The sequence below is a fragment of the Mirounga angustirostris genome, unplaced genomic scaffold, assembly GCF_029215605.1.
Source record: "Mirounga angustirostris isolate CCGP_5_RB_7025 unplaced genomic scaffold, mMirAng1.0.hap1 SCAF_4, whole genome shotgun sequence".
NCBI classification, from domain to species: domain Eukaryota; kingdom Metazoa; phylum Chordata; class Mammalia; order Carnivora; family Phocidae; genus Mirounga; species Mirounga angustirostris.
Window position 1 is genome coordinate 165,843,587 of NW_026991712.1, and position 26,000 is coordinate 165,869,586.

Below are 26,000 nucleotides of genomic sequence, written 5' to 3' on the forward strand. Positions count from 1 at the left end.
CCTCAGAGCCCTTCCAGAGGCTGCATCGAAGTCAACTTCGATGAAGAATTCTTCTCCATACACCTGCAGACCCTGACCCAGGACCCCGCTCTGCACTTGTTGAATTAGCCCGAAGAGGCCCCAAGCAGCGGCTACGCGGCTTGTTTCATAAAGGGGGGTGGTCCTAGCCCTGCGCTCTAGGATCCAGACTTTCGAGCTCCAGGCCGGCTCCCTTCCTTCCTCCCCCCTGCTCCCACACCTCCGCGGACCAGGCCCGCGAACGTGGCCCCCGGCACCCACCGTAACCGAAGTCCGTAGATTAAAAAGTAGTTGTTGGTGGGGGTAGGGCTAACGCTTGGGGGTGGACCCGAGAACCGAATTGAGTGAGGATTGGGCCGAGAGTTCAGGGGCGGAGTTTAAGAGCGAACTCTGGACAGAGAGTGGACCGAGCGCGAGGAGGCGGGGCCTGGTGACGGACCGGGGCGGAGATTGGGCTGAGGGCGGTGTCAGCGCGAGGATTGGGCCGAGCGCTCTGGGGCGGTGCTTGGGGGGGCGGTGCCGTGTCGGAAGTCAGAGGTCAGTAAATAGTGGTGATGTCATGCAGGCAAGATGGCGGAAGGGTGAGCCCGTCATCCAGCTCTCGGGCGTTGGGGCCTGAATTCTCCCAGGGTCGGGGTGCTGGGCCAGGGTCCTCGTGGGGAACAGGAGGCCAGCCCGGGAGTGGACGGAGCTGAAAGGGCGGGGTGGAGTCTCAGTGTGAGGGGGTGGGGAAGCGGTCTGCCAAGTCTCAGCCCGCCGACCACATCTCAGGGAGAAACTGAGACCCGATCATGCGCGGGCAAGAGTCGCACCGCAGGGCCGCCAGATATGTCTGTCTTCACAGGGAGGACGTGGGCTGGTGGCGGAGCTGGCTGCAGCAGAGCTACCAGGCAGTCAAGGAGAAGGTAAGTCGGGCCGGCGCCCTTCCTCCGCCAGGGCCTCGCGCCGCCTCATGCAAGCAGGTCCGAGCGGCCCCGCCCGACCAGTGTGGGCGCTGGGCCTCAGAGATGAGGCCCACCCGGGCCCTGCGGTTATCCCCTGTTGGTCCCAGGGAGGGCTGACCCCCGACTCAGACCAGTGTGACCCTAGCCACGGTGAAATACAGATTGTTTTAAAGGCCGGAGCGGCCCTTTTGTAGGAATCCATAGGAAGAGCAGTTTATTCCAGCGCAGGAAATTCACAGCTTCGTAGAAGAGAGAACCTTCGATCTAGGCCTTGAAGAAGAGTTCTGCAATAGAAACTTATTACTATAGTCATTCAAATACTAGAATGCCACAGCTAGCACTCTCTGACAGGTCCTGAGGGTACAGGTGCTATCCTGGGCCTCACAAAGCTCATAGTCTAGTGGGGAGGCAGCAGTTCCTGTGGGGTGAGTGAGCCTTGGCTCTGCCAATGGACAAGGCTGTTGTGTGTTTCTGTTCCACTCCATGCTAGTTTGTCAAAACCAGCCCAAGTGAATTGTGGAGAAAAAGTTAATTACTGTTTACTTCAAGAAATTGGGGCGAGTCCTGCTTCAGGGCAGACTCCAGGAGGCTTCTGATGTCGGTTAAATCAGTCCTCTCTTCTGGGAGCATTTTAATACCTCCTTTAGCCTGCATGCTCCTGTTCAGCCCTCTCAGCTACAGCCTAGCAAATCTGAGAATATGCCCTGAGTTGTTTATGTTGTTATGAGGACTAAGAGAATTTCCCACTGAAGTTTAATTGAAAAGACTTCAAAAGACTTCAGCTGTTGAGCGATCTCCTGGAAGGAGAGTCTGACATGCATTCAGCAAGTATTGGGCGAGGACCTCCTGTGTCCATCTTCGTTCTTGGGGAGCTCCCTGTTTGAAGCAAGGTTGTGGGTGTTGTTTCTGCCTTTGACAGTTCCCCATTCAGAAAGAGGGGAATTTCCCACTGAAGTTTAATTGAAAAGACTTCAAAAGACCTCAGCTGTTGAGCGATCTCCTGGAAGGAGAGTCTGACATGCATTCAGCAAATATTGGGCGAGGACCTCCTGTGTCCATCTTCGTTCTTGGGGAGCTCCCTGTTTGAAGCAAGGTTGTGGGTGTTGTTTCTGCCTTTGACAGTTCCCCATTCAGAAAGAGGGGACTTAAATTTCCCTCTCAGCTAGTTACCGTTATATGAACTTGGACAAGTTATTTAACCTCTCTAGGCCTCAGTTCCTCATCTGCAAGATGCGAGTACTAATAACACCTACCTGATAGTACTGTTGTGAGGATTAAATAATAATGTGTGTAAAGCACCAGGGACAATACTTAGCACACCGTAAGTAGCATATAAGCATCAGTTATTTTTATTAAGTGCTGAGGAGTGTGCTGAGGAAACCTCTTAAACACCACCAGTTCATTTTTACTTCCATTTTCCCCTTGGTCTTTCAGTGCTTTCCTGGCCTTGCCCTTGCCCCCTTGCCTTCCCATCCCAGCTCCATCTAGACTACTCAGTTCCCAGGACCCTCAGTTCCCTTGCACCCCTTAGCATACATTGCCCTAGAGACTACAGTTCTGAGATGGTGCTGTAATCTCTCTTCCTCTGCTCCTTACCTCCTCCTATAGTGTATATGCGTGTTTGCATTTACCCACAGACACTGATAAAGAAAGTCATTGCTCCTTGGTCCAACCACAGATTCCCCACGTTTATATAGGCCTGAACACTCCCCCTCCCCCCAGCAAGCTTTTTCAGTCTCTGATTTGCTTTTCTTCCCCTTATCTTCTGAAACTTTCCCCAAACCTAACTCTTCCCTCAAGTGCTCTGTTCAGCTACTTCCTCTTTTACCTCTAAGAGACACCCTCGCCTCCTACTTTTATTTGAGGTCAACAACATGATCTCTCGTAACTCCCTCCCCATCCCTGCAACTCCCTCCCCATCCCTGCAGCCTTCACGTGTAAGCTTATCTGTAAACACACTCAGCTTCACCTACCACTTGCCAGATCCATCAGGTGGTTTTCAGCTCTTATCTTCCTGGTCCTTTCGGCTGCATTTGATACTAGTGATCACTCCCTCTTTCTTGCAACTCTACTCCTTTGGCTTTGTGGCATGCGCTCTCAATTCTCCACATCTCCAGGCTTTTCTTTCCTGTTTCATGACTTTCCCTTCCTGCCCCTTAAAGGTGTGGTGTTTGAGGGGTCTTGTCTTCAGTGCACTGCTCTGTTGTCTCTACAAACTCTTCCTGGGTGACCTCCTCCATTTTCATAATAGTGTGATTTCTAGTCCTTTTCTCTGAGCTTTAGTGTTTGAGAATCGCTCCTGCTGGACAACTGTCCCAGATAGCCCGCTGTCATCACACACGCTACATGACCAGAATCACTGTCATCATCTTCTTTCTAAGCCTGCTCCCCCTTCACATTTTCTCTCTGAGCTGGCAGCGCTGCATCTACCCCGTCACCTAGGTTAGCAGCCAGTGGCTCTTCCTTGACTCTCTCTTGCCCTCGCTCAACACATCTATTTAATCCCTAAATCTACCCTTGTCTACCTAATATTTCTTGAATCAGTCCCATCCTTTCATCCTGCCCAGCACTTACCCTTATTCATATTCTTTTATTTTCTTTCCTGAACTATTACAGCAGCCTCCTGTGGTGTCTGTCTTCTCCTCTGTCTTCTAATCTTGTCACTTTTGGACCGATCCATGGCACTCCAGGCCAGTCCCTGGAGTGACTTATGAAAAATGCAGATGTCATCGTGTCCCACCTCCTTCAAACTCTTGGTGGCTCCCCATCACCCACAGGGCTGACCAGCCCACCATAGTTGCCCTTGGCAGCCTCTCCAGCTTTCTTCCCAACTACTTCTGCTTTACCTTGAATGTTCATTAGGACTGAAATGCTCAGAGGCCTCAGTAAACCCCGTGCCCTGCAGTGCCCCGGCTTCCTTTACTGACTCCTGCTCATTCTTTTAGGTGCTCAGTCCAGGCTTCCCTTCACCAAGGCTTTCCAACTTCCTGATAAAACACTGGTTGCCATTCTGCTCTTGTACACTGACACTGTTACGTGAGCATTTTGCCCGGCAGACGATGACCTTCTTTTTTTTTTTTTCAAAGATTTTATTTATTTGACAGAGAGAGCACAAGCAGAGGGAGAAGCAGGCTCCCTGCTGAGCAAGGAGCCCGATGTGGGCCTCGATCTCAGGACCCTGGGATCATGACCTGGGCCGAAGGCAGCCGCTTAACCGACTGAGCCACCCAGGCGTCCCTAGACGATGACCTTCTTGAGGGCAGGCACCATGTCGGTTCATTCTGGTCCCCTCAGAGCTCACAGTCTAGTGAGGCAGACAGCCATTCATCACATCACCATGGCAGTGGTTATATAATTAAAATTTGCCCTGGTACATGTAAATTTAACAAGCAAACTTTCTTTGGCACCTACTCTATGCCAGGTTCTATGTCCCATACTGGGAATACATCAGTGAGCAAAAAACATGGGCTCTATGTTCACAGAACTCCGTTTATCCAGGAAGCTAGATAGTGAACAGGCAATCATAAGTCTACAGCATGACAAATGTTCATGCAGGTGCCCTGGGAAGCAGGGAACCAAGCTAATCTTAGGTGGCATCAGGGAAGCTTCTCTAGGGAAGTGACATTTAAGCGTAGATCTGAAGGAAGAACCAGAGTTAACTAGGTGAGGGGGTTCATTCATTGTGTTTGTTCACTTATGTGTTTCAAAGAGTTAGAATCGTTTGTTCAGACACCCTAAAGGTAGGGAGGATGCTAGAGCATTTGAGAAACTTACGGAAAGCCAGCTAGAGCTCAGTGAGGGACACAGTGGTAGGGGCTAAGAGTCTGCCAGAGGTGAGATGAGATGGGCTTTGGAAGTGAAGGTCAAGATTTTATCCTTGCTCATAGGATACTGTGTAAGCACTGAAGAATGTAAAGCGGGGGCAACCTGGTCTGCTCTGACCGCTCTGACTTCCGAAACTCCCAGCGGTGGCACAGGGACAGTGTAGTAGAGGTCTCTGAGGCACCCTCTAAGGAGTGCATTTGAAAGAGCAGGTTGGCCTAGACCAAGGCAATGGCAGAGTGGACAGAGAGAGCGCGTTAATAAATGACCCCTCCACCCCAATTAAGGAGCCCCGGGTCTGAAATGGAGACATGATTCCCACTCCCCAGAAGCTTCTGGCCGATAGACAACACTGCCCCATTCAGAGACGTCCCAGGCTGATGAAAACTAGGCAGGCAGGCCCTTCCCCACAGAAGAACCCTCAAAAATGCTAACACACACACACACACACACACAATGCAGCTGATTATCCATGTGTAAAATGAGAAGGCTTGCCAGGGCGAACACAGAGGTAGTCTGGGAAGGTACAGTGGGTAAGGGTGAAACAAAGCAGGGCAAGACTTGGACCAGAGCTGAGGGCCTGCTGTCTCGTGCCGTCTGAGCGGCCGGAAGAAAGCAAATATCCGAAGCAAATATCCATTCTGCTCTACAGATGAACAGAATCCTGGAGTGATAGAACCAAGAACCCCTCAGAGATAATCCAGTCCAGTATTTCTCTCAATATCCCCTTTGTTGAATGTAAAAATCACACACCTTTTTACTGGTATTAAATGTCAAGAATCACTCATAAATGCTTTCTAAACTAATGCGACATGTTCATTTAACTTTTCAGACAAATAATTTCACATACTGCCTCCTATTTCAACTGAATCTCCCTGTAACAAAAAAAAAAAAAACCTAAAAGTAGAAACACTTCCCTTTGGTAAAAAAAATCACACACCTTTTCTTCATGTTATTTGAAATTTGAAACAAACGTCATGACTTAAAGCAACGCATCAGACTCTGTTTTGTTCCCGGACGACAAGCGCCCCCTTCCCCAGCCTGCTCTTGAACCACTGACCTGGGCTGCCTCCCTCATTTTTTTTTTTTTAAGATTTTATTTATTTGAGAGAGAGAATGAGATAGAGAGAGAGAGAGCATGAGAGGGGGGAGGGTCAGAGGGAGAAGCAGACTCCCCGCCGAGCAGGGAGCCCGATGCGGGACTCGATCCTGGGACTCCAGGATCATGACCTGAGCTGAAGGCAGTCGCTTAACCAACTGAGCCACCCAGGCGCCCTGCCTCCCTCATTTTACAGAAAACCGAGCCTAGGTGAGAGTTACTTGTGGCCACAGAGCCTCTCAGCGCCAGGGCTAAGAGTCGTCCCCATTCTCAGAACGGCAGGAAGTCCTTCTGTACGCTGCTATTTGGTAATCCCAGGTCAGGGACCCGGGACAAGCAAGCATGGTTTCTGTGCCTAGACGTCGCGCGTCACCTCAGTTTTCCGTGTGTCTGTCTGGGACGGAAGAAGTCCAGGGAACAGGAACAAAGGGTAGTGGAGCCAGCTGGCTCTGTCATCCCTCTCTTGTCTTCCCGTAGTCCTCCGAAGCCTTGGAGTTCATGAAGCGAGACCTGACGGAGTTCACCCAGGTGGTGCAGCATGACGCGGCCTGCACCATTGTGGCCACGGCCAGCGTAGTCAAGGAGAAGCTAGCCGTGAGTACTGCCTCTCCCCTCTGAGGGCCTGGCCCTCACAGCCGGACCTGCCCTGGGCCCCTGGTGGGGACGCCCCAGCCTTTCCACTGCTAAGTGATTGTCTCTCCCCAGAGGCTCCCACTTTGAAAGAATTGTGTCTGTCGGGCAAACAAGCTACATAGAATAAGTATTAATAGGCTTTCCCATTTCTGTATTGTTTTAGCAAATGCTTTCCTGTTAGCAAAGTCATTCATTATAGACAATTTAGAAAATACATGTAAGTAAAAGAAAAAGAAAGACCTAGAGACACCCATAATTCCATCTCCCGGAGAGAATGACTGTTAATATTTGGGCGTATGTTTCTTATGTCCACTTTCTTTTTCAAAACTGGAATCAGTGAATATCATGTTTTGTAACCTACTTTCTGACTTAATCATTGCAAACCTCACTCTCCAGCATCATAAATGGCCTGTTGTTTTGTTCTGTAGGTTCAACCAGTTCCTAGTTTCCTATTGCATTTTTTTTCTGGTACTATAAACAGACCCACAGTGAACATTCTGATCGCTATATCTTTGCCCTTCATATTTTCTTTATAATAAAACACTGGAAAGGATCATAGGGTGAGTACATTTTTAGGCCTTTTAATATTTATTGCAAAACTACCCTCCAGAAAGGTTGTGCCAACTTATATTCTTACTGTCCCTGTTTTTATTAATCAAAGATGTATAGCCAAATCTTCTTGTGAGATAGGAGTTAGATTCTAAAGTTAGTGTGAAAAGTGAAAGTTGTGTATGGTTGGCTGTCCCTGCAAATCTCAAGCTTCTGATGAAGTATAACATACAGGTTTTGTATGAACAGTTTCTCCTTTAGTATTGGGACAGTTGCACTTTCTTCATTCGAGCACCAGCTGAACCAGTTGCCTTGTGACTAGAGGCCATGTTATGAGAAACATGTTTTGGAGTTCTTTCAGCCAACCTTATTTGGTTGACTCTTCCTGTAAAATACTGTCTGCCTGCCAGTCACAGCTGCTGATGAGCATGGATGACAAGGAGTAACCCTGTTGATCTGCTAGAGTCCAGCCAGTAGCACACGTGCCACTCGTTTCTTCCATTCACTCATTCCTTTTCTTCATTCATTGATTGTATATCTGTGCTAGCATGTGCCAGCACTCTGTAAAATGCCTGGATAGCTTCATCAGGAGTAAATATTATGGTTTCCATGAGGTTTAGAGCCTGGCCCTATCAGCATCCCATCTCTGCTTTGCTTCGAGGCCATTCTGACCAGTGTGGCTCAAGCTCGGTGTCCCACTTGCCCCTTCTAGATGATCCATACATTGGCCCTCAGCTGGTCCCAGGTTTGCCTCTAGGCAGGGATAGCTGTTCTCATCCTGCCCATATTTCCCCAACCTTTCATACAAAATGTTCTACTTCCTGAATGATGGTGATGAAATTGTAATATTACAATACTGCTGTTAGGTAAAAGTTTGTTGTATCCCAGGCATTGTACATGCCTTATCTTTTATTTGTCACAGCAGCCCTCTGAAGGAAGTCTGTTTACCCACATTTTACAGATCATGAAACTGACTCAGAGAGGTTTAGGTCTCCAAAACTAGTACCTTTCCCACCACTCTACCTGTGGGTCCTCTTCCCACTGAGTGTATGACATGCATCCTCTCCTACCAATTTTTTTTTTTTAAGATTTTATTTATTTATTTGACAGAGATAGAGAGAGAGCACAAGTAGGCAGAGTGGCAAGCAGAGGGAGAGGGAGAAGCAGGCTCTCCGCTGAGCCGGGAGCCAGATGTGGGGCTCGATCACAGGACCCCAGGACCTGAGCCGAAGGCAGCCGCTTAACCAACTGAGCCACCCAGGCGCCCCCTCTCCTGCCAGTTTTTGATCAGCCTGACTGGTCTTGAAATTTTTATGAAATAGCCAGTCAGAGAGTTCTGCTCTGACTTATCCAGGCCTACGGGAGCCCTGTTCCACACCCCCATCTGGTGTTCGGGGGAACCCTGGCTACCTCTGTCCTTCTCCAACCCCAGAGATAGGGTGAGAGGCCGTGAGCACTTCCCTGGTCCCCACACATAGAGCACACTTTTGCCCCTGATGCTTCACCCCTCAGTGCCCCATCCCCTAGATTGCAGCCTGCTCCTGGGCCACCTGTTTCCTCTGCCCGCTTCTCTCTGCAGACTGAAGGCTCCTCGGGGGCAACAGAGAAAATGAAGAAGGGGTTGTCTGACTTCCTAGGAGTGATCTCCGACACCTTTGCTCCCTCACCGGACAAAACCATAGACTGCGATGTCATCACCCTGATGGGCACACCCTCTGGCACAGCTGAGCCCTATGATGGCACCAAGGTATTCATTAGCAGCCCCCCCTGCAGGTGCCTAACAGTGCTGGGTTCTAGCTTCCTGTGTGCACTCACAAAAGCAATACGTGTTCAGGCCAGAAAATAAATACATGTATGTAACTAAATTGGAAAATACTAGTAAGCAAGAAGGTGATGATTCTTAAATCCATAATCCCATCCCTCAGAGAGAATCACTGATTTCTCGTTGGCGTCTAACCTGTCATTTCTTTTTGTTTACTAGCATTGGTAAAGATAGTTTGGATTTTTTCTTTTTAACCAGAAAGGCACTTAATACCTGCAATTTTGTAACCTGCTGAAAAAAATGTATAAAAAATATTAGCACCTTTCTTAATCATCATCATTTTAATGTCTTTAAATTCTTGCAAGTGAAGGTAGCGTCATTATTCAGTCATTTCCCTAGTGTTGCACATTTGGATTCCCTTCAGCTTTCAGCCATAATAAGGAATCCTGTATGGGCATGATACTCTCAGCATTGGGGTGAAGGTTGATTTCTAGCGGGAATAAATGCATGGTGGGGGAGGATGTCTTCAAAGCACCTAGATCAACAACAGTGGCAGGATATTTCTTACACATTTTATCTCCTCAGCGTTACTTCTTATGGTTCATGGGGTATTTTCTCCTAAATTCACAGTGTGATGTCACAGCAGTCTGGCCTTCGCAGCATTTTACCACATTGAGTTTCCATTCCAAACATAATGATTTTTTCAAGCATTATCTTTCAGCACTAGTATTAATACCACCACTTAGTGACCATTTGAGTGGAAGTGTGAAATTTCTTAAATTGTAGGATTTTAAATTATAACAGCAGTGCATCACAAAGCCCCTTGCTGAAGTTCTGATTTAGACAGCCAGCCCTTGCTTCACGTGATACTGAGGAAGGAAGGTGAGGTTTTCTGTTTGTCACTCCTGTGGCCGTAACAGGAACACAGCAGATAATTCATTTGGCAGACTGGCTGTGAAATTAAGAAATTCTTGGGGCACTTGAGTAGCTCAGTCAGTTAAGCATCTACCTTTGGCTGAGATCGAACCCTGCGTCGGGCTCCCTGCTCGGTCGGGAGTCTGCTTCCCCCTCTGCCTCTGCCCCTCCCCCTGCTTGTGCTGTCTCCCTCTCAAATAAATAAATAAACAAAATCTTTTTTTTTCTTAAAGATTTTGTTTATTTATTTGACAGAGACACAGTGAGAGAAGGAACACAAGCAGGGGGAGTGGGAGAGGGAGAAGCAGGCCTCCCGCGGAGCAGGGAGCCCGATGTGGGACTTGATCCCAGGACCCTGGGATCACAACCCGAGCCGAAGGCAGACGCTTAACTGACTGAGCCACCCAGGCGCCCCTAAATAAAAGCTTTTAAAAAAAGAAAAAAAAATTAAGAAATTCTTGATGAATGGTTTTAATTTGGGGGAGCTACTTCAAAATTTGCCCATAAATTTGGACTTTAATAATATATTTGAACTAACATTTTTCAAGTTTCACATAATTCAAAAGCCTTTTATACATACAATTTTGTAGTCTGCTTACACTGTATTTTCTTAGTTCCCAAGGTAGAATACTAAGGGAAAGACCATTTTTCTGGAAGCCCCGGTTTTGCACTCCTAGCCCAGTGCTCCACTCTCTAGCCATAGGGTGACCTGACAAGTGCCCCTTGGGTCTGGCAGCCAGCAGGGGAGAAGCTGGGTTGAGGTTGACTTCCTATGGGACTAAATGTATAGGGGAGGGACATCTTCAAAGCACCTAAATTAACAACAATGGTAGGGTATGCTGTCAGAGAGGAGATGTTTTCTGCACCTAGCACTCCAAAATTTCCGTTCTTTGTTTCTTACAGGCCCGCCTCTACAGTCTGCAGTCAGAGCCGGCAACCTACTGCAATGAACCAGATGGTGAGGGGGTAGCTGTGAGGGGGCAGGCTTTAGGGGCTCTGGGATGAGCACCCTCTTTGTCTCTGATAGCATTGGCCTGGCACCCTCTGTGTGGCGGGACCAGAGTGGGGCTAGAGTGCACCTTACGTGTGGTAGGATGGGTTGTCAGTCCCTTTTCCTCCCTGAGCCTGGACTGTGTTCATCCCGGTCTGCAGAGACTTCGCTCCACTCCCTCAGCCTCCACTCAGGCCGCATCCCAACCCTGCTGCCCTGCCTGCCTTCTCTTGGGTGTTTGTTTGCCAAGCCCCTGCCATGCAGCAGGCCCCAGGCTGGGAACTGGAGCTCAGAAATGAGTCAAACCCTCACCCCAGTCCAGACCTCCGGGAATGTGCTGTTAGGAAAGAGAAACGGGAAACTGTGGATAAAGCAACGATAGTAGGGATAGAGTGCTGCTTCCCCAGATGGGAACCCAGAGAGGAAGCACGCAGCCCAACCTGGGGAACCTAGGAGGTGACACTCAGATTGAGGTTTTAAGGATGAATTAGAAGTAAACTAATTTTGGGGCACCTGGCTGACTCAGTCAGTGGAGCATGCGACTCTTGATCTCAGGGTGCTGAGTTCAAGGCCCACATTGGGCATGGAGCCTACTTAAAAAAGAAAAAAGAAGTAAACTAATTTTACTTTTAGCAGTGGGGGAAGGGCGTTCAAGCGTGGCAACAGGACATTTGAAGCTTCTGCACTGGGGAAGGCTGAAGAGGGGCATGTGAGGGAAGGAGGCAGTGAGAGTTGCCGGTGGGGGCCTGGTGGGGGCCAATTCGGAAGGGCTTTGGGTGCCAGACTAAGCAGTTTGAATTTTGTTCTAAATGCCTCAAGTAGTTCTTAACCTTGTTTTAGTCACAAAGGTCTTTAAAAATCTGTTGATAGTGACAAACCCTCTCTCCACAAAATTTTATAATGCAATAGGGGAATTCTTTGACCCTCTGAAGCCCATCCTTGGATCCTAGCTTAAAAAGCCCTCCCTAGGGGTACCTGGGTGGCTCAGTCGGTTGAGCCCCCTACACTTGGTTTTGGCTCAGGGTTGTGAGATCACGGTCCTGAGATCAAAGACTCAAAGAGGAGTCTGCTTATCCCTCTCCCTCCCTGTAGTCCCTCCCCCGCCTCACTCACTTGCTCACGCTGTCTTTCTCTATAAAATAAATAAATCTTTTTTTTTTTAAAGATTTTATTTATTTATTTGATAGAGAGAGACACAGCGAGAGAGGGAACACAAGCAGGGGGAGTGGGAGAGGGATAAGCAGGCTCCCCGCAGAGCAGGGAGCCCGATGCGGGACTCGATCCCAGGACCCTGGGATCATGACCTGAGCTGAAGGCAGTCGCTTAACCAACTGAGCCACCCAGGCACCCTAAAATAAATAAATCTTAAAAAAAAAAGAAAAAGCCCTCCCTAGAGGGGTACCTGCCTGACTCGGTCAGTGGAGCATGCAATTCTTGTTCTCAGGGTCATGAGTTTCAGCCCCATGTTGGGCATAAGAGTTTACTTAATAAAAAAGTAATAATAATAATAATAAAATAAAAATAAATTAAAAACCCTCCCTAGAAAACTCCTAAAGGGTTTTGAGGCCTGGGTGAGTAGATTTTGCATTTTATAGAAGAGTCATCAAGCATGGTTGTAAAGGATAAAATAGAGAAAGATAGAAGATGGGCAGACTGGGTAGGAGGCTTGGTAGGAATCCCCACATCAGAGGTAAGGCCAGAACCTAGGGAGTGGCAGGTGGAATGAAGAGGACAGTGTGCATACAGAAGACACTGAGGAAGTGGAATCCAGAGTGATCGATAAAGGAGGAGTCCAGGAGGGCACCCAGGGCTCTGGTGGACAACTAGGTGGGACAGCTTGGGAGGGAAGAAAATGAGCACACATGGGGTTTGCTGCACTTGAGCAGGCAGAAGTGTCCAGGGGACACCTGGACCCCTAGATCTGGAGCCCAGAAGGGTAGGTGGGGCTGCAAAGAGCGACTGAAGAGTTGTCAGGGGAGGGAGAGGTGGAAACTTGTGGTTTAGTGGAGCTTATCTTAGGAGATAAAAGAGAATGAGAAGAGATAAGGAAAGGAAAAGAGAAGGCCACTGAAGACTCAGAAGGAACAACTGGAAAGGTGGGAGGAAAATCACAAAAGCCCAAGAAGCCAGGAGAGAAGAGGGCATTCACAAGGACAAGTGGCTCCCAGGATCAGAAGATGGATTGGTCACATGAGGGAGGGCAGAGAAGTAGCCTTTAGACTGCAAACATGGGGCCCCCTGGGGACCTGAGAATAGCGGTTTCAGAGAGGAGGGGGTTCAGTAGCCAAGTGTAGTGGGCTAAAAAGCGAGCAGGTGTGTGAGAACATGCAGACTGCAGCCCATTCTAGAGATCACTTTTCAGTGCCTTGCCATGATACCAGTGAGGCCTACCTACCCCATCACCCTTCCTGACCCCCCACCTTTGCCCAAATGGCTTTGAAAAAAACCTTGAGCTTTCCTCACTGTCCTTGTCCACACTTAGATGTATTTTCTGTAGACCCAATGTTCTCTCTCCAGACCTAGGAAACTGACCATCAGTGTCTGTCCCTCTGCAGGGCCCCCGGAATTGTTTGATGCCTGGCTTTCCCAGTTCTGCCTAGAAGAGAAGAAGGGGGAGATCTCAGAGCTCCTTGCAGGCAGCCCCTCCATCCGGGCCCTCTACACCAAGATGGTGAGGGCCCAGAGGGCAGGACCTTACCCAGCTTCGGTTTCAGGTGTCGGGAGGTGGGAGGGACATACCTAGAGTCCTTGCAGAGTCACCTTGCCTTAGGAGATAAAGGAGAATGAGAAGAGATAAGGAAAGGAAAAGAGGAGCCCACTGAAGACTCAGAAGGAACAACTGGAAAGGTGGGAGGAAAATCACAAAAGCCCGAGAGAGCAGTTGGAGCCACTTGGTTTCTGGCAGTCATGTGAGAAATGGAAGGGCCAGCAAGGCCTGATGGGAATTCTGTTCTCCCTCCTTGGCTAAGTTGGGCCAGGAACATGGGTCTGGGGGTGGAGGGTGTAAGTGCTCTAAGAAAAACTGCTCAGCCACTTAACCACATCTGAAATCCAGGGCAGCTGGGGGCAGGCTGATAAGGCTGGGGACACAGACCCTACACAACCACTCCCAAAGTCTCATCTCCACTGTCCCCTCCCTCCAGGTCCCAGCAGCTGTTTCCCATTCAGAATTCTGGCATCGGTATTTCTATAAAGTCCATCAACTAGAGCAGGTATGCTGGCCTGGCCTGGGGAGGTCCTCCACGCAGCCCTTGGGGAAGTAGGCTGGATTCTGTTGAGGGAAGAAGGGGCACAGGGTACCAAGAGCTCTGGGATCAGGGCCAGGGTCTGAGAAGAGCTTGCCCTGACTGCTGCTGGCCATCTTTTTCCCCCACACTCAGGAGCAGGCCCGGAGGGATGCCCTGAAGCAACGGGCAGAACAGAGCATCTCTGAAGAGCCTGGCTGGGAGGAGGAAGAAGGTAAGAGATAGTAATAGGTCCTGTCGTGCCTCTGGGGACCGTCTGGCCATTCTGTGAGCACTGGAGAGACCTGGCAGCCAGGGAAGTACAGGGCATGTATACTACGTCTGTACATGCTGAGGATAGGCTGAACTAACAAGGAAATGTTTGCCTGGGCTGGTGGAATTCCTGGTTTAGGTACAGAAATCATGTGTGTCAGGAGCAGCAGATTCCCCGGCCAGCCCACGGACCAGCCCCATCAGAGTCACCTGGGATGCTTATTGGAATTCCAGATTGCCTTCCCCCCATTCTAAATGAGACTCTGTGGGGATGTGGCCGAGCCTGTTTTTTGCTTCACGCCCAGCATGGGAGCTCAACGCGGGGCTTGAACTCGTGACCCTGAGATCAAGACCTGAGCTGAGATCGAGAGTCAGATGCTTAACCAGCTGAGCCACCCAGGCACCCCCAAACTTGTATTTTTAACAAGCTCCCCTGGTAAAGTTCATGGCTTAGCCAGGTTTGGGAACTGTTGGCTTAAGGTGGTAGCTGAGCATCCTCTGTCTGGTAGCTCAGCTTAGGATAGTATGTTAGAGCCACCTGCATGCCATTAACACATTTATTGTTTTCTTTATTATTTTCTTTATTAAGGAAAGTTAAGTGTCTTATCCAAGATCATACACTGCGAATATAGCAGAGCCTGTCCTAAACCCAGAACTGATTCACTGTCAAATCTTAACTTTCTAACCTATAATACCATCTTGGGCTGTGTTGCCAGAAGCTGAGTGTCCGCCAGACATATGCTAGGCCTTGTGGGTAGGAGAGACTTTGACCGACAGGGGGTATCTGCGGATGAACCATGTTGGGGAGAGGGTGAGGACACTGGCACCCTTCAGTCTTGATCAGAGTAAGCTTTGGCAGGAACCTGAGGTCTGTCTTCAGAGAGCTCCAAGGTTGTCTTGGGGCTGACCAGGGCACATAGCCCTCTTTTCTTTTCTCTCTCGACAGAGGAACTTGTGAGCATTTCACCCACATCTCCAAAAGAGGCAAACGTTCCTGTGGCCCAAACTTCCCCATCCCCTGAAGGAGGACCTGGCCCCCTGAGCCCCTGTGAAGAGAATCCGGTGGCTCCCGCTGAGCCTCCTACAGAGGTGACTCCGTCAGAGAGCAGCGAGAGCGTTTCCGTCGTAACGCAGATGGCTAAGGCTGCCGCTGCCGCTGAGGCACCGCTGCCGCCCAAGGACCTGTCCCAGAAGCTTCTCGAGGCATCTTTGGAGGAACAGGGCCTGACTGTAGATGTGGGTGAGACTGGACCCCCGCCCCCGGCTCCGTTCAAGCCCCAGCCCCCTGCTGGCCGCCCTAGCGGCCCCGAGCCCAGGCCTCCTGCCAGAGTAGAGACTCTGAGGGAGGAGGTACTCACAGACTTACGGGTGTTTGAGCTGAACTCGGACAGTGGGAAGTCTACACCCTCTAACAATGGAAAGAAAGGTAAGTCAAGGCCAAAGCCCAGTGGGGGGGGGGGCAGGCAAGCGTTGCTACCCCATAAGGCAGACTTGTGTCCTCATCCCTTGGGAGGGTCCCAGCAGCAGTTGTCCTTCATTTGTGATACTGATGGTGATGACAGCTGCTATCTATTAAGTAGTTGTTACCGTATTTCATCCATTTAAAATGTACCTGTTTTCTTTTTTTTTTTTAAGATTTTATTAATTCGAGAGAGAGACAGAGCACAAGCAGGGGGAGAGGCAGAGGGAGAGGGAGACGCAGAATCCCCACTGAGCAGGGAGCCCCACGTGGGGCTCGATCCCAGGACCCTGGGATCATGACCTGAGCTGAAGGCAGATGCTTAATGACTGAGCCACCCAGGCACCTCAAAATGTACCTGTTTTCTGAAATAAGGGTGCATCTTAACAATCGTTGGGGTCTTAGGTTCAACGAAGTAAGGTTTGTGCGAGGTTAGTGTGTTATATTGCACTTAGTTTCTCATTACATCTCACAGCCCAGTGAGGTCAGTATTATTGTCCGCTTTTATAGATGAAGAAAGTGAAGCTCAGAAATGTTAAGTAACTTGCTCAGATTCACATGACCAGGAAGTAGCAGGCCCAGATTCAGACCCAGGTCTCTCAGACTCGGAGCCCATGCCCTTAGCTACCACACTGTGCCAGTTTCCATGCATTTGGACGATGCAGCCTTATGCTGGGTTGGAAATCCCTGTGGCATTGATTGATGACAGAGGTCTTCTCCCCTGCGTGACCTCAGAAAAGTCATTTAGCTTCCCTAAGCTTCCTGCATTATTATGAGTATGAAACATATAAACAACACTTCCGTACAGTTGAAAAAAGAATAAAATGAATACTCATGAACTTGTTGTGACCCAGCTTAAATAATAAAGCTTAGTTTCTTATCTGTATAATGGAATTTTAGACTGGAGACTGACTTCTTGTCAAAGGGGAACTTCTCTAATTCCTGGAATTAAAGGACAGTGATAGCTCTGGTGTTGACTTTTTTTTGCCACATCCAGAATACCTCTTCAGAGATAGCCGATTGTCAGCAAGGCCTCTCTACACACACACACACACACACACACACACACACACACACACGCACACACACACGCAATCTCTGCTGACACACGGTACCAGTCGGCCACAAAACTTGCCCAGCAGGTGAGCCCACGCCTACTGGTGCAGTGAGAGACTGGTTTGCTGCAGTGGAAGGGAAACTGGCCGCACCCCACCCCTACCCTGCTCCCTGATGGAAACGGTAGGGTTTCCAGTTTCCAACACAATGCTTCCCTTCTGGCTCTGATTCAGTGAGGTCATCCATTGAGCTCCTACCCGCTCTTTATGAGACACTGAGGAGGGAGGGGCAAAAGCAGCAGGCTTTATGATGAAGCGGGAAGCAGTATGGGACAGGCATGGTGCCGGAGAAGTTCAGAGAAAGAAGGAACCTTCGGGGCACCGGCGGTTGTTTGACCCGAGGAGACAGGTGTTGTAGAGGAGAGGTGGAGAGTTTGGGCGGGTGCGGGGGACTGGTAGTCCGGCTGAGGGGCCCACCAAGTCCCGATAGCAGAGGCCACGGGGCACCCAGGGGGCGGGGGCGAAAGCCCACTTTGTTGTATTATCTCCCAGGAGAGGGAGGAACAAGAAGGGTGGATGGGTTAGCTCAGAAGTAGAACTTAAGGACACCTGGGTGGCTCAGATGGTTAAGCGTCTGCCTTCGGCTCAGGTCATGATCCCAGGGTCCTGGGATCGAGTCCTGCATCGGGCTCTCTGCTCCTTGGGAGCCTGCTTCTCCCTCTGCCTCTCTCTCTCTCTCTCTCTGTCTCTCATGAATAAATAAATAAAATCTTTAAAAAAAAAAAAAAAAAGAAGTAGAACTTAAGAGCTTAGCCTTAAGCCGAACTGGGAAGGTTGGACTTGGTGCCATAAAGCAGCAGGGCACGCTGCTCACATTATATGCCTGACTGGTCCGGAGAGCTCTACGTGTAGAGGATGAGGGCTCAGGCTCTGGGGTTCAGACAGTTCTGGGTTCAAATCCCAACCTTGCTCCTAAGCCATGTGACTTCAGAAAAGTTACTGATCTTCTCTAAGCCCCATTTATTCCTCTATAAATTGGGAATAACTTTCATGATAGGTCCTCAGGGAAGAAATCTGAGTAGAGCCCTGCTTTGGGGAAATGATAATAAGAAACCATCTCTGAGCACTTTCTGTATGTCTGTATAGCTCTGTGCTAAGCACTGGAGATGCGTATCATTCAGTCTTCACAGAAGCCCAAGAGATCTGGGTAATTTTCCCCATTTTTTTACTTACTAGAAGGAAACGGAGATCAATCACCCACCCACTAAGTATTTAGAAAAGTGTAAAATAGTACTTTAGGAAGGTGAAGAGTAGGTGATGGACCCAAAAGGTGGTGGGGGGTTGCTGGCCGGGTGGTACGAAGAGCCGTTTGAGGTAGCGGTTGTGGGGAATTGGGCCATGGGAGAGCGGGGTCAGAAAAATGAGTGGTGGGTTGAAATGGGACGAAATGAGATTAGGGGAAGCTGCAGCACGAGCTCTTCATCGCTCTGCTGTCCTGCCTCTGACACACTCGGGGGGGATGCAAGAGGCCTGGGGAGTCGCTGCAGAAGACCCACCAGAAGCAGTTGTCACTTAGGGGAAGCTGGGGTCTTGGACTAGGGGGGCATAGTGGGAACAGAGTAGAGAGAGTGAATCTTAAAAGAATGAAGGCTTGGAGACCGTGACTCCTTTTCCCTCTTACGTCCATATCCTTAGATGACATAGAAGAGCTTGGTCCCTGCATGCAGCAGTTTCCTGGGGTGGCCTCAGCAAGGTCCCGGGGCAGTTACTGTCGTTGCAGAGCTGCTTCCCACCTGCACTTTGTCCCAAGATCCATTTAATCTAAGAGACTGGACTTACCCTGCTCAGGTTCCCTCAGCAGGAAGGGGGAGGAGAGACAGGGACAGGCCTGTGGCCTGCGGAACTAGAAGAAGCCCTTGGGCTCAAGGCCCTCCTTCCCCAATGACTGACCTAGGAGTGGCTTTTGCCTCCCATTTCTTCTCTGGGGAAATAGAGTTGTAGTTAAACAGAATAAAATGAGCTGAATGACAGCACTGGGAGGTTAGTAGTCACCCGAAAACTCCCCTTTCTTAAAACAACAACGGTAAAACTCTATGAAAGCTTAAAATTGTTTTGGCCTAAATCCGTTCTCTGCCAGGTGCACAGTGTCAGGGAGCTCTTAGTACCCTTGTCGTGTGACAGGACAGGAAGGGGGGAGGAGGCACATGGGAAGGAAAGCCCCGATTCTCATCTCTGCCGCTCGAAGCCTTCATCTCGTCCCCTGTAAATTGGGACTGTTAATACCCGCCTCAGAGGTGAAGTGCCTCAAAACTGTAAGCTGATACTCTGTTTTCCACACCTGGAAGGGCTGCCCTCGAATTTAAAGCCTGAAAAAGAGAGTTTCACATTCCTGAAGGGCAACCTGAGGTCAGGGAAAGCTGCCATGGCCACAGCCCCAGCTCTGAGATGAGGAATAGGCAGGAGTCCGTCCGGCTTCTAACCCCCCAGGAAGCCTGCACTGACAGGTAGCCAGGTGTGTGCCACCAGAGTGTCCCGGAGGCCTAGGGAGACTTGGACGTGGCGTGTGAAGAGCTGGGTCTCGGTCGCCGTTCTGCCCTGGCCAGTCCCGGGGCCACACACGAAATGACCTACCTCGGAGACGGTGCCACTGACAGCCCCGTCTGTTAAATTCCCACTGTGCGTACATGTGACATGCACTTCACATTGACCCCTCTACTCTTAGCACTGATGTATCTCAGAACTGCAGGCCCAGGCCTACAAGGAATCACCCGGGGTACCTATTTATAATGCAGAATTCTGGGTCACTACCTGGACCTGCGGGAGCTGAAGGAGGGGGGTGGGGAGACAGGCATCTGCATTATCATCTGTGCGGTTCTCTACAGAGGGTGGTTTTATCCTTATTTCATAAATAGACTGAAGCCCAAAATAACTTACCCAAGACTACACAATAGATAAAAAAGTAGGGATTCCTCCCAGGTCTGCTTGGCTCCAGAGACCGTGCATGATCCTTTTTTTTTTTTTTTAAAGATTTTATTTATTTATTTGACAGAGAGAGACACAGCGAGAGAGGGAACACAAGCAGGGGGAGTGGGTGAGGGAGAAGCAGTCTCCCCACAGAGCAGGGAGCCCGACGCGGGGTTCAGTCCCAGGACCCTGGGCTCATGACCTGAGCCGAAGGCAGATAACGACTGGGCCACCCAGGCGCCCCTGACCATGAATGATCTTACAAGGATGCTGGTGGCTAGCCAGGTGGCTAGGAAGGAGCACAGTGCAAGACCCCTTATAAGGAATGTAGGGGCGCTTGGTGGGGGGGTTGGTGTCAGAGCCTGGGTGCCTGGTGAGGAGCAAGCTGAGCAAGCAAAAGCAAGGACATGTTTATAGGTCATGCCACTGAGAGATCAGGGACCTGCTCTCTTTGAAGGTGCTTTTAATAGACAGGAAAAAAATACAAAGTAGTATGTGTTCATTTTGGGGGGGGGGAGGAAGAATGGGAAAATTACCCCCTGACCTCATCACCTAAAGGTAACTATTGTTAGTATTTTTATGGGAATGTTATGCATCTTTTCTCTATGTGTACAAGCATCTTAGCATATTTTTTAAATAGAATCACACTGCATATACTTTTTTCCGCATATACTTTTTTTAAACTATTTTTGTCGTTTTCTTATAATAACTTTCATGTGTACATTTTTTTTACATTGCCTATAAGAAGTCATGCCCAAATGTGAATATTTAGAGCAGTGATTGCCAAACTTAGCAGGCCCCAGAATCACCGAGAGCGGGGATCAGTAGGCTTTTTCTCTCTAGGGCCAGATCACAAATATTTCGGGCTGACGGGACGCCTTGGCCCTGCTGTCATTGCAGGAAAGCCGCCACCATGGGCAGTATGGAAACAAATGGCAATGGCTGTGCTCCAGAATTTCACTTCCCAAAGCAAGCAGTAAGCTGGATTTGGCCCCCGCGCTGTAGTCCACCGACCCTGCTTTAGAAAAGGGTCCCACGTATATTCACTGAGCACAAACTCTGTATTCAAGGCACTTGGCGAAAACAAAGATCCCTGCCCTCAGGGAGCGCACATTCCAGTACCTCTGTTAGAAATAAGCAAACTAAGTCTCGTGATGTGATGAATTCGGGAGTTGATAAATACAGTGGACACACAGATCAAGTAGAGCAGAGTGAGGGGAGTGGGCGGGTTTCAAGTATAAGGTAGGATGGTTTGGGGGGGCGCCTGGGTGGCTGGTTGGTTAAGCGGTTAAGCATCTGCCTTAGGCTCAGGTCATGGTCCTGGGGGTCCTGGGATCAAGCCCCTTATTGGGCTCCCTGCTCGGCGGGGAGCCTGCCTCTCCCTCTGCCCGCCCTGCTCACGCTCTCTCACTCACTCACTCTCTCTATCTCAAATAAATAAAATCTTTTAAAAATAAATAAAGTAGGATAGTCGGGGTAGGCCGCATTTAGGTGGGATGGTTTGTACAAGGGTGTGAAGGAGGCAAGGAAGTTGGCCTGTGGATGTCTGAGGAGAGAGAGTTCTAGGTATAAGGAACAGCCCATGCAAAGGCCCTAAGGCAGGAATGTGTCTGGTGTGTTTCAGGACTAGCAAGGTCAGTGAAGGTAGAGTGGAGTAGGTGAAGAGGAAGAGGTTCGTTGTTTATGTCTTCTGGAAGATGTCTGTGGCTTTGGGGAGCCTCTGGTCCAGAGTGCTTTCTCCACTACAGTAACTTTCTTTTTCTCACTTAATAGTTGTAGACTATGTTGCCATGTGTAGAAGTGTTCTGCAGCCTAACATTTAAAAGTCACATAATGGGGCGCCTGGGTGGCTCAGTTGGTTGGGCGACTGCCTTCCGCTCAGGTCATGATCCTGGAGTCCCGGGATCGAGTCCCGCATCGGGCTCCCTGCTCATCGAGGAGCCTGCTTCTCCCTCTGACCCTCCCCCACTCATGTACTCTCTCTCTCTCTCTCTCTCTCATTCTCGCTCTCTCAAATAAATAAATAAATCTTAAAAAAAAAAGTCACATAATGTTTCATCATGTGACTACACCATTTATTTATGTTTTTAATTCCCTATCAGTGAACTCTCAAGTGTTTTTTTTTAAATTTTCATCACTATAAACAGCACTGCAGTGAACATCCTTTTGGCTAAATCTTTGAGTGAATCCAGCGTTTTTCCTTAGAATAGATTCCTAAAAGTACAATCACTGAGTCAGAGTGACAACAGAATGTTAAGACCTTTGTTGTATATTTGCCAAGCCCTTTTATTTATTTATTTTTAAGATTTTATTCATTTGTCAGAGACAGAGAACACACGCAGAGGAAGCGGCAGGCAGAGAGAGAAGCAGGCTCCCCGCTGAGCAAGGAGCCCGACGCAGGACTCAATCCCAGGCTGCTGGGATCATGACCTGAGCCAAAGGCAGATGCTTAACGACTAAGCCATGCAGGCGTCCCTGCCAGGCCCTTTTAAAGAGCACCATTACCCCCAGCTACAGACTGTTCAGACATACCCCTTCCCGCCTTTAACACTGTGGATCTTGGTTCCAGGCTCAAGCACAGACATCAGCGAGGACTGGGAAAAGGACTTCGACTTGGACATGACCGAAGAGGAAGTGCAGATGGCACTCTCCAAAGTGGATGCTTCTGGGGAGGTGAGTGGACCTGGTTGGCCTCAGGGAAGCAAGCTCAATGCTCCCAGTGTGTGAGGACTCTCCCCATCAGGCCAACCGTCCCCTAAGGGTGGATCCCTGCTCCTCTCTGAGATGGCAGCTTCCAGAAGGGTGCTGGAGCCTCCCACTCAGGCCCTGAACACTTCCCATCAGCAGGCTCTGCTTCCCCTCAGTTCCAGGGTGGATGGTGGGAGAGTTCCTGACATTAGCTCTGCATGAAAGTCACCTGAGGAACTACTAAAAAAAAATGTACTCCAAACCCTGCCCCACATCATGGTCCGCAGGGATGGTCCCGAACAGATTTCCTGGCCTTGGGGCAAAAGACAGTGTGATCTAGGGCAAGTCACTTAACCTGAGCTTCTGTTTCACAATCGAAAACCTAGAACTGGCCCTAGAAGCTTGTAAGCTGTGATAGACAATGCACGTAGACGTGTTAGGCGTCGTGCCGAGGACACGGGAGCAGGTGGTGAACATTACTGAAGCTGCCACAAAACCCGTCGGCTAGAAAGCTCAGAGGCCTTCCTACTCTTATGCTTCGTTACCTGCCACAGTCAAGAATGGGTCATTTTGAATGGAAGGCAGGGGGAAAAGCTCTCACAACTACTAAGTGACAGGACTGAGGCTCCAGGCCAGACGTCTGATTCAAGTCCATGCTATTTCCACAGTCACACAAGAACCACATGATTCCTTCCATCATGTAGCTCATGAACCGGCTATAAAGGGGTGAACAGATGAGAGAGACAGGCAGGGCCTTGGTTTTCATATTGGAAAACTGAAGCCTGGGGAGAGGTAGAGACCTACCCAAGAGTCTTTGGCTCCTGTGACCTCACTATGCCCAGGGCGGAGAAGGCCCCTGATCCCCTCTCATGTCCCAGGGGCTCAATGCCCTCTGTGTTTCTGCGGCCCTCAGTAAAACCTGACAGCCGTATACCTAAGCAGCGTCATTCTACCACCTCCTACCACCTCTCATACCCGGGATCAGTTGACAGCAGGCCAATAGAAAGTTCCCTGGGGAGACTTCAGCTGGGGGAGTAGGGTGCTGGAGCCCCTGAGGAAGAGCCTGTGAGCACCCTCATGGCAGTGCCCCTCTCCAGTTCTCCTTCAGGGACTGACCGACATAGTTCCTAGGGGCATCCAGTGTTGGCTGGTGGAAGCATTTCCTTTGGGTCCGGAATGATCAGAGTAGCAGACCCACCCCTTAGGCAGAGGATAGCTCTGCTCCCCAGACACATTCCTTAAGACAGTGGTTTACTCTCACAGAGGGCAGGAGGGTATGGCCCAAGGCAGGACTGGGCAGGGTAGGGGAGGCTATCCGTAAATGGAGGCAGCAAGGGGAGGTTGGGTCTGGGCTTGACTGAGAGGAGTAAATATGTGTTTGTGCTCTCCATTATCCCCTCCTGTCTGCAGCTGGAAGATGTAGAGTGGGAGGACTGGGAATGAGGGGAGCCAGAGCGTGCAGCTCCCCCTGCCCACAGAACCTCCCACCCCCTCGCTCGTCTCAGCCCAGCCCTGGAAGACACTGACTGAGAATGTCCCCCCAATGGCCTCTGTCAACCAGAGCTCGGGTACAGATTCTGGGTGGCTCTTTGCTGGTCCTTTGGGCCTCTGCTCACATCTGGGAAGGGGCTCACTAAATCCAAACCAGGAACTCTGACTTGTGCCAACCATAGGATGACTCAAGGGGGAGGAGACCTACCCCTCCTCACCAGAAGAGCCTACATTTCTCTGCTGAACACCCACTGTTCTTAGGGACTCTTGCTGGGAAGTCCCAAGGGATAATTCTAGCCCTTCTACCTGTGTAGACAGAAACTAAGCACCAGTCTCTTGGAGGAAGCTGAGACAACACTCTGTCCACCCATAAGCAGGCAAGGAAGGCCATCCCACCTGTCCTTGGCTAGACAGGATGGCAAGCACATCCTGGTTTCTAGCCTAGTGAGTAAGAGGCATTCGTCTCTGGGAAACTTGCCTCTCTTGGGGATCTTCCCCTCCCAGGCATTTTCCATTCCCAGAAAGGTTCCTTGTGGTTCCGAATCTAGAGACCAAACCCTGAGTTCCCACCTCCTTCCTTCTGTCCAGCCCAGGCTGGTATGTCCCCAACACCTCTCCCAGGGCTTCTTCATGTCAGATGCACCCAAGTCCTTAGCCCAGCCGTGCCACCTGCAAGAGTCTGCTCTTGCATTTCTTCCCCTCCTCAAGAAGGGAGGGGGTCACTTCAGGCCCTTCTGTGCATTGCCTGGCGGGATACCTTGTCCAACCAGCTACCCACCTCGACCCCCCTGTAGCTTAGGACACAAGCCAGCTACCAGCGGTACGGAGCAGCGATCAAAGCCGAGTACTTACAACTCCAGTAAGCCCAACTTCTCCACCTCAGCCCTTCTGCTGCTTGAAGGGCTATGCTGGGGGTGAACTTCTTGAGACTCATCAGGCTTCTGCAAAAGCTCTTCTTCCTGAAGACTGACCCAGTCTTTGTGGCTCTCACCCTTCACTCTGGTAAAGCTGTTCCTCTCTTGGGGGAATGAGGGGCTGCAGGAATTCCTGGAGACCCTGGTGCTTCATGATGCTGCTCTGGTGATTCTGGTACATAATCTGGTGTATTCACCAGTGAAGTAAAGGGATTGTGGTCAGGTCTGCCAAGAGAGTGGTGGTCCCTTCCACTTCAAACCTTCATTGGAGGGGGGTGGGATGGAAAGAATGTTGAATCTTTTTTTTTTGATGGGATGGGGTTTTTCTCTTTGTAATTATTTCTTTAGTTTAATTAACCTTTTGGTTGTTTGTGCAATATTATATATTTTAAATTATAATGCATCTCCCCAGAGTATTTTGTAGCCAGGAAAAGAAAAAAGGGAAGAAAAAAAAAAAAAAAAGATTCTAACAGCTGTTAGTTTTGTAATTAAAAAAAAAGAAAAAAGAACTTTGTCCTGAACCTTTTCCAGACTTGCCATTAACAGCATTAAAGAGATTCAACAGAAGCTGGAAGTCTGGGGGTCTGTTCTTGTCCCCAACAGCAGCTGCCCTGGAGGCAAGGCAGGACGGACACAGTGTGCAGGCTGGCTTCCTGCGTGGAGCCTGGGGAAGGGGCGGGGGGGCAGGGAGGGGTGGTCTGGGGCTCAAGGAAGTCCCCTGTCCTCACCTCAGACTCAACTTAGACTCTGGGGTGAGGCAGGGACAGGGCCCCCAGCAGGCCTCTCACCAAGACAAGGAGTCGAGAGGCCGTCTCTGCATTCCCAGCGCTTCTGCTTTTATTTGGAAAGGAAGTTGCAACAGTGGTGGTTCCAGTGGCTCTTGGTCACTTCTCCCCTCTCCTCCCCCAGTGTGTGTATGATTCTGGGGTCTGTTTGGTTTTTTTTGTTTTTTTTTTTCATTAATTTGAGTTGAACACCTGTGTGAAAATCACTTGTTAGCTGTAATAAAAGGGAAGTCTGAATGAGGCCCTCTGGTTGCATGAAGATCTTTAAAGGGAAAGAGAAGTAAGGCTTGGGGAGGGTGTAGGTAAGTTCTAGGATAGAAGTATACTTAAAGTGTAAAACATATATCACCATCTTAGAAGCGGGTTTTAGGGTTTGCTTTCTCCCCCTGCTTTATTGGGGAGGACTTGCCATTG

At 49.7% G+C, this 26,000-nt stretch overlaps 1 protein-coding gene across 4 annotated transcripts; it reads left to right on the plus strand.

Moving 5' to 3' along the window:
• The first annotated feature begins 552 nt into the window (after positions 1-552).
• BSDC1 (BSD domain containing 1) lies at positions 553-25,368 on the plus strand. Of its 4 annotated transcripts, XM_064589539.1 has the most exons (12): positions 553-599; positions 863-923; positions 6,361-6,477; positions 8,645-8,812; positions 10,646-10,700; positions 13,289-13,404; positions 13,877-13,945; positions 14,114-14,192; positions 15,177-15,656; positions 20,609-20,684; positions 22,278-22,381; positions 23,807-25,368. In XM_064589539.1, exons 1-12 carry the CDS (start codon positions 589-591, stop codon positions 23,920-23,922), a joined length of 1,452 nt encoding a protein of 483 aa, XP_064445609.1. In that variant the 5' UTR covers positions 553-588; the 3' UTR covers positions 23,923-25,368. The 4 variants fall into 4 exon arrangements, with proteins under 4 accessions (XP_064445609.1, XP_045754145.1, XP_064445610.1 ...); XM_045898189.2 differs by lacking the exon at positions 20,609-20,684; XM_064589540.1 differs by lacking the exon at positions 8,645-8,812.
• Positions 25,369-26,000: the final 632 nt, after the last annotated feature.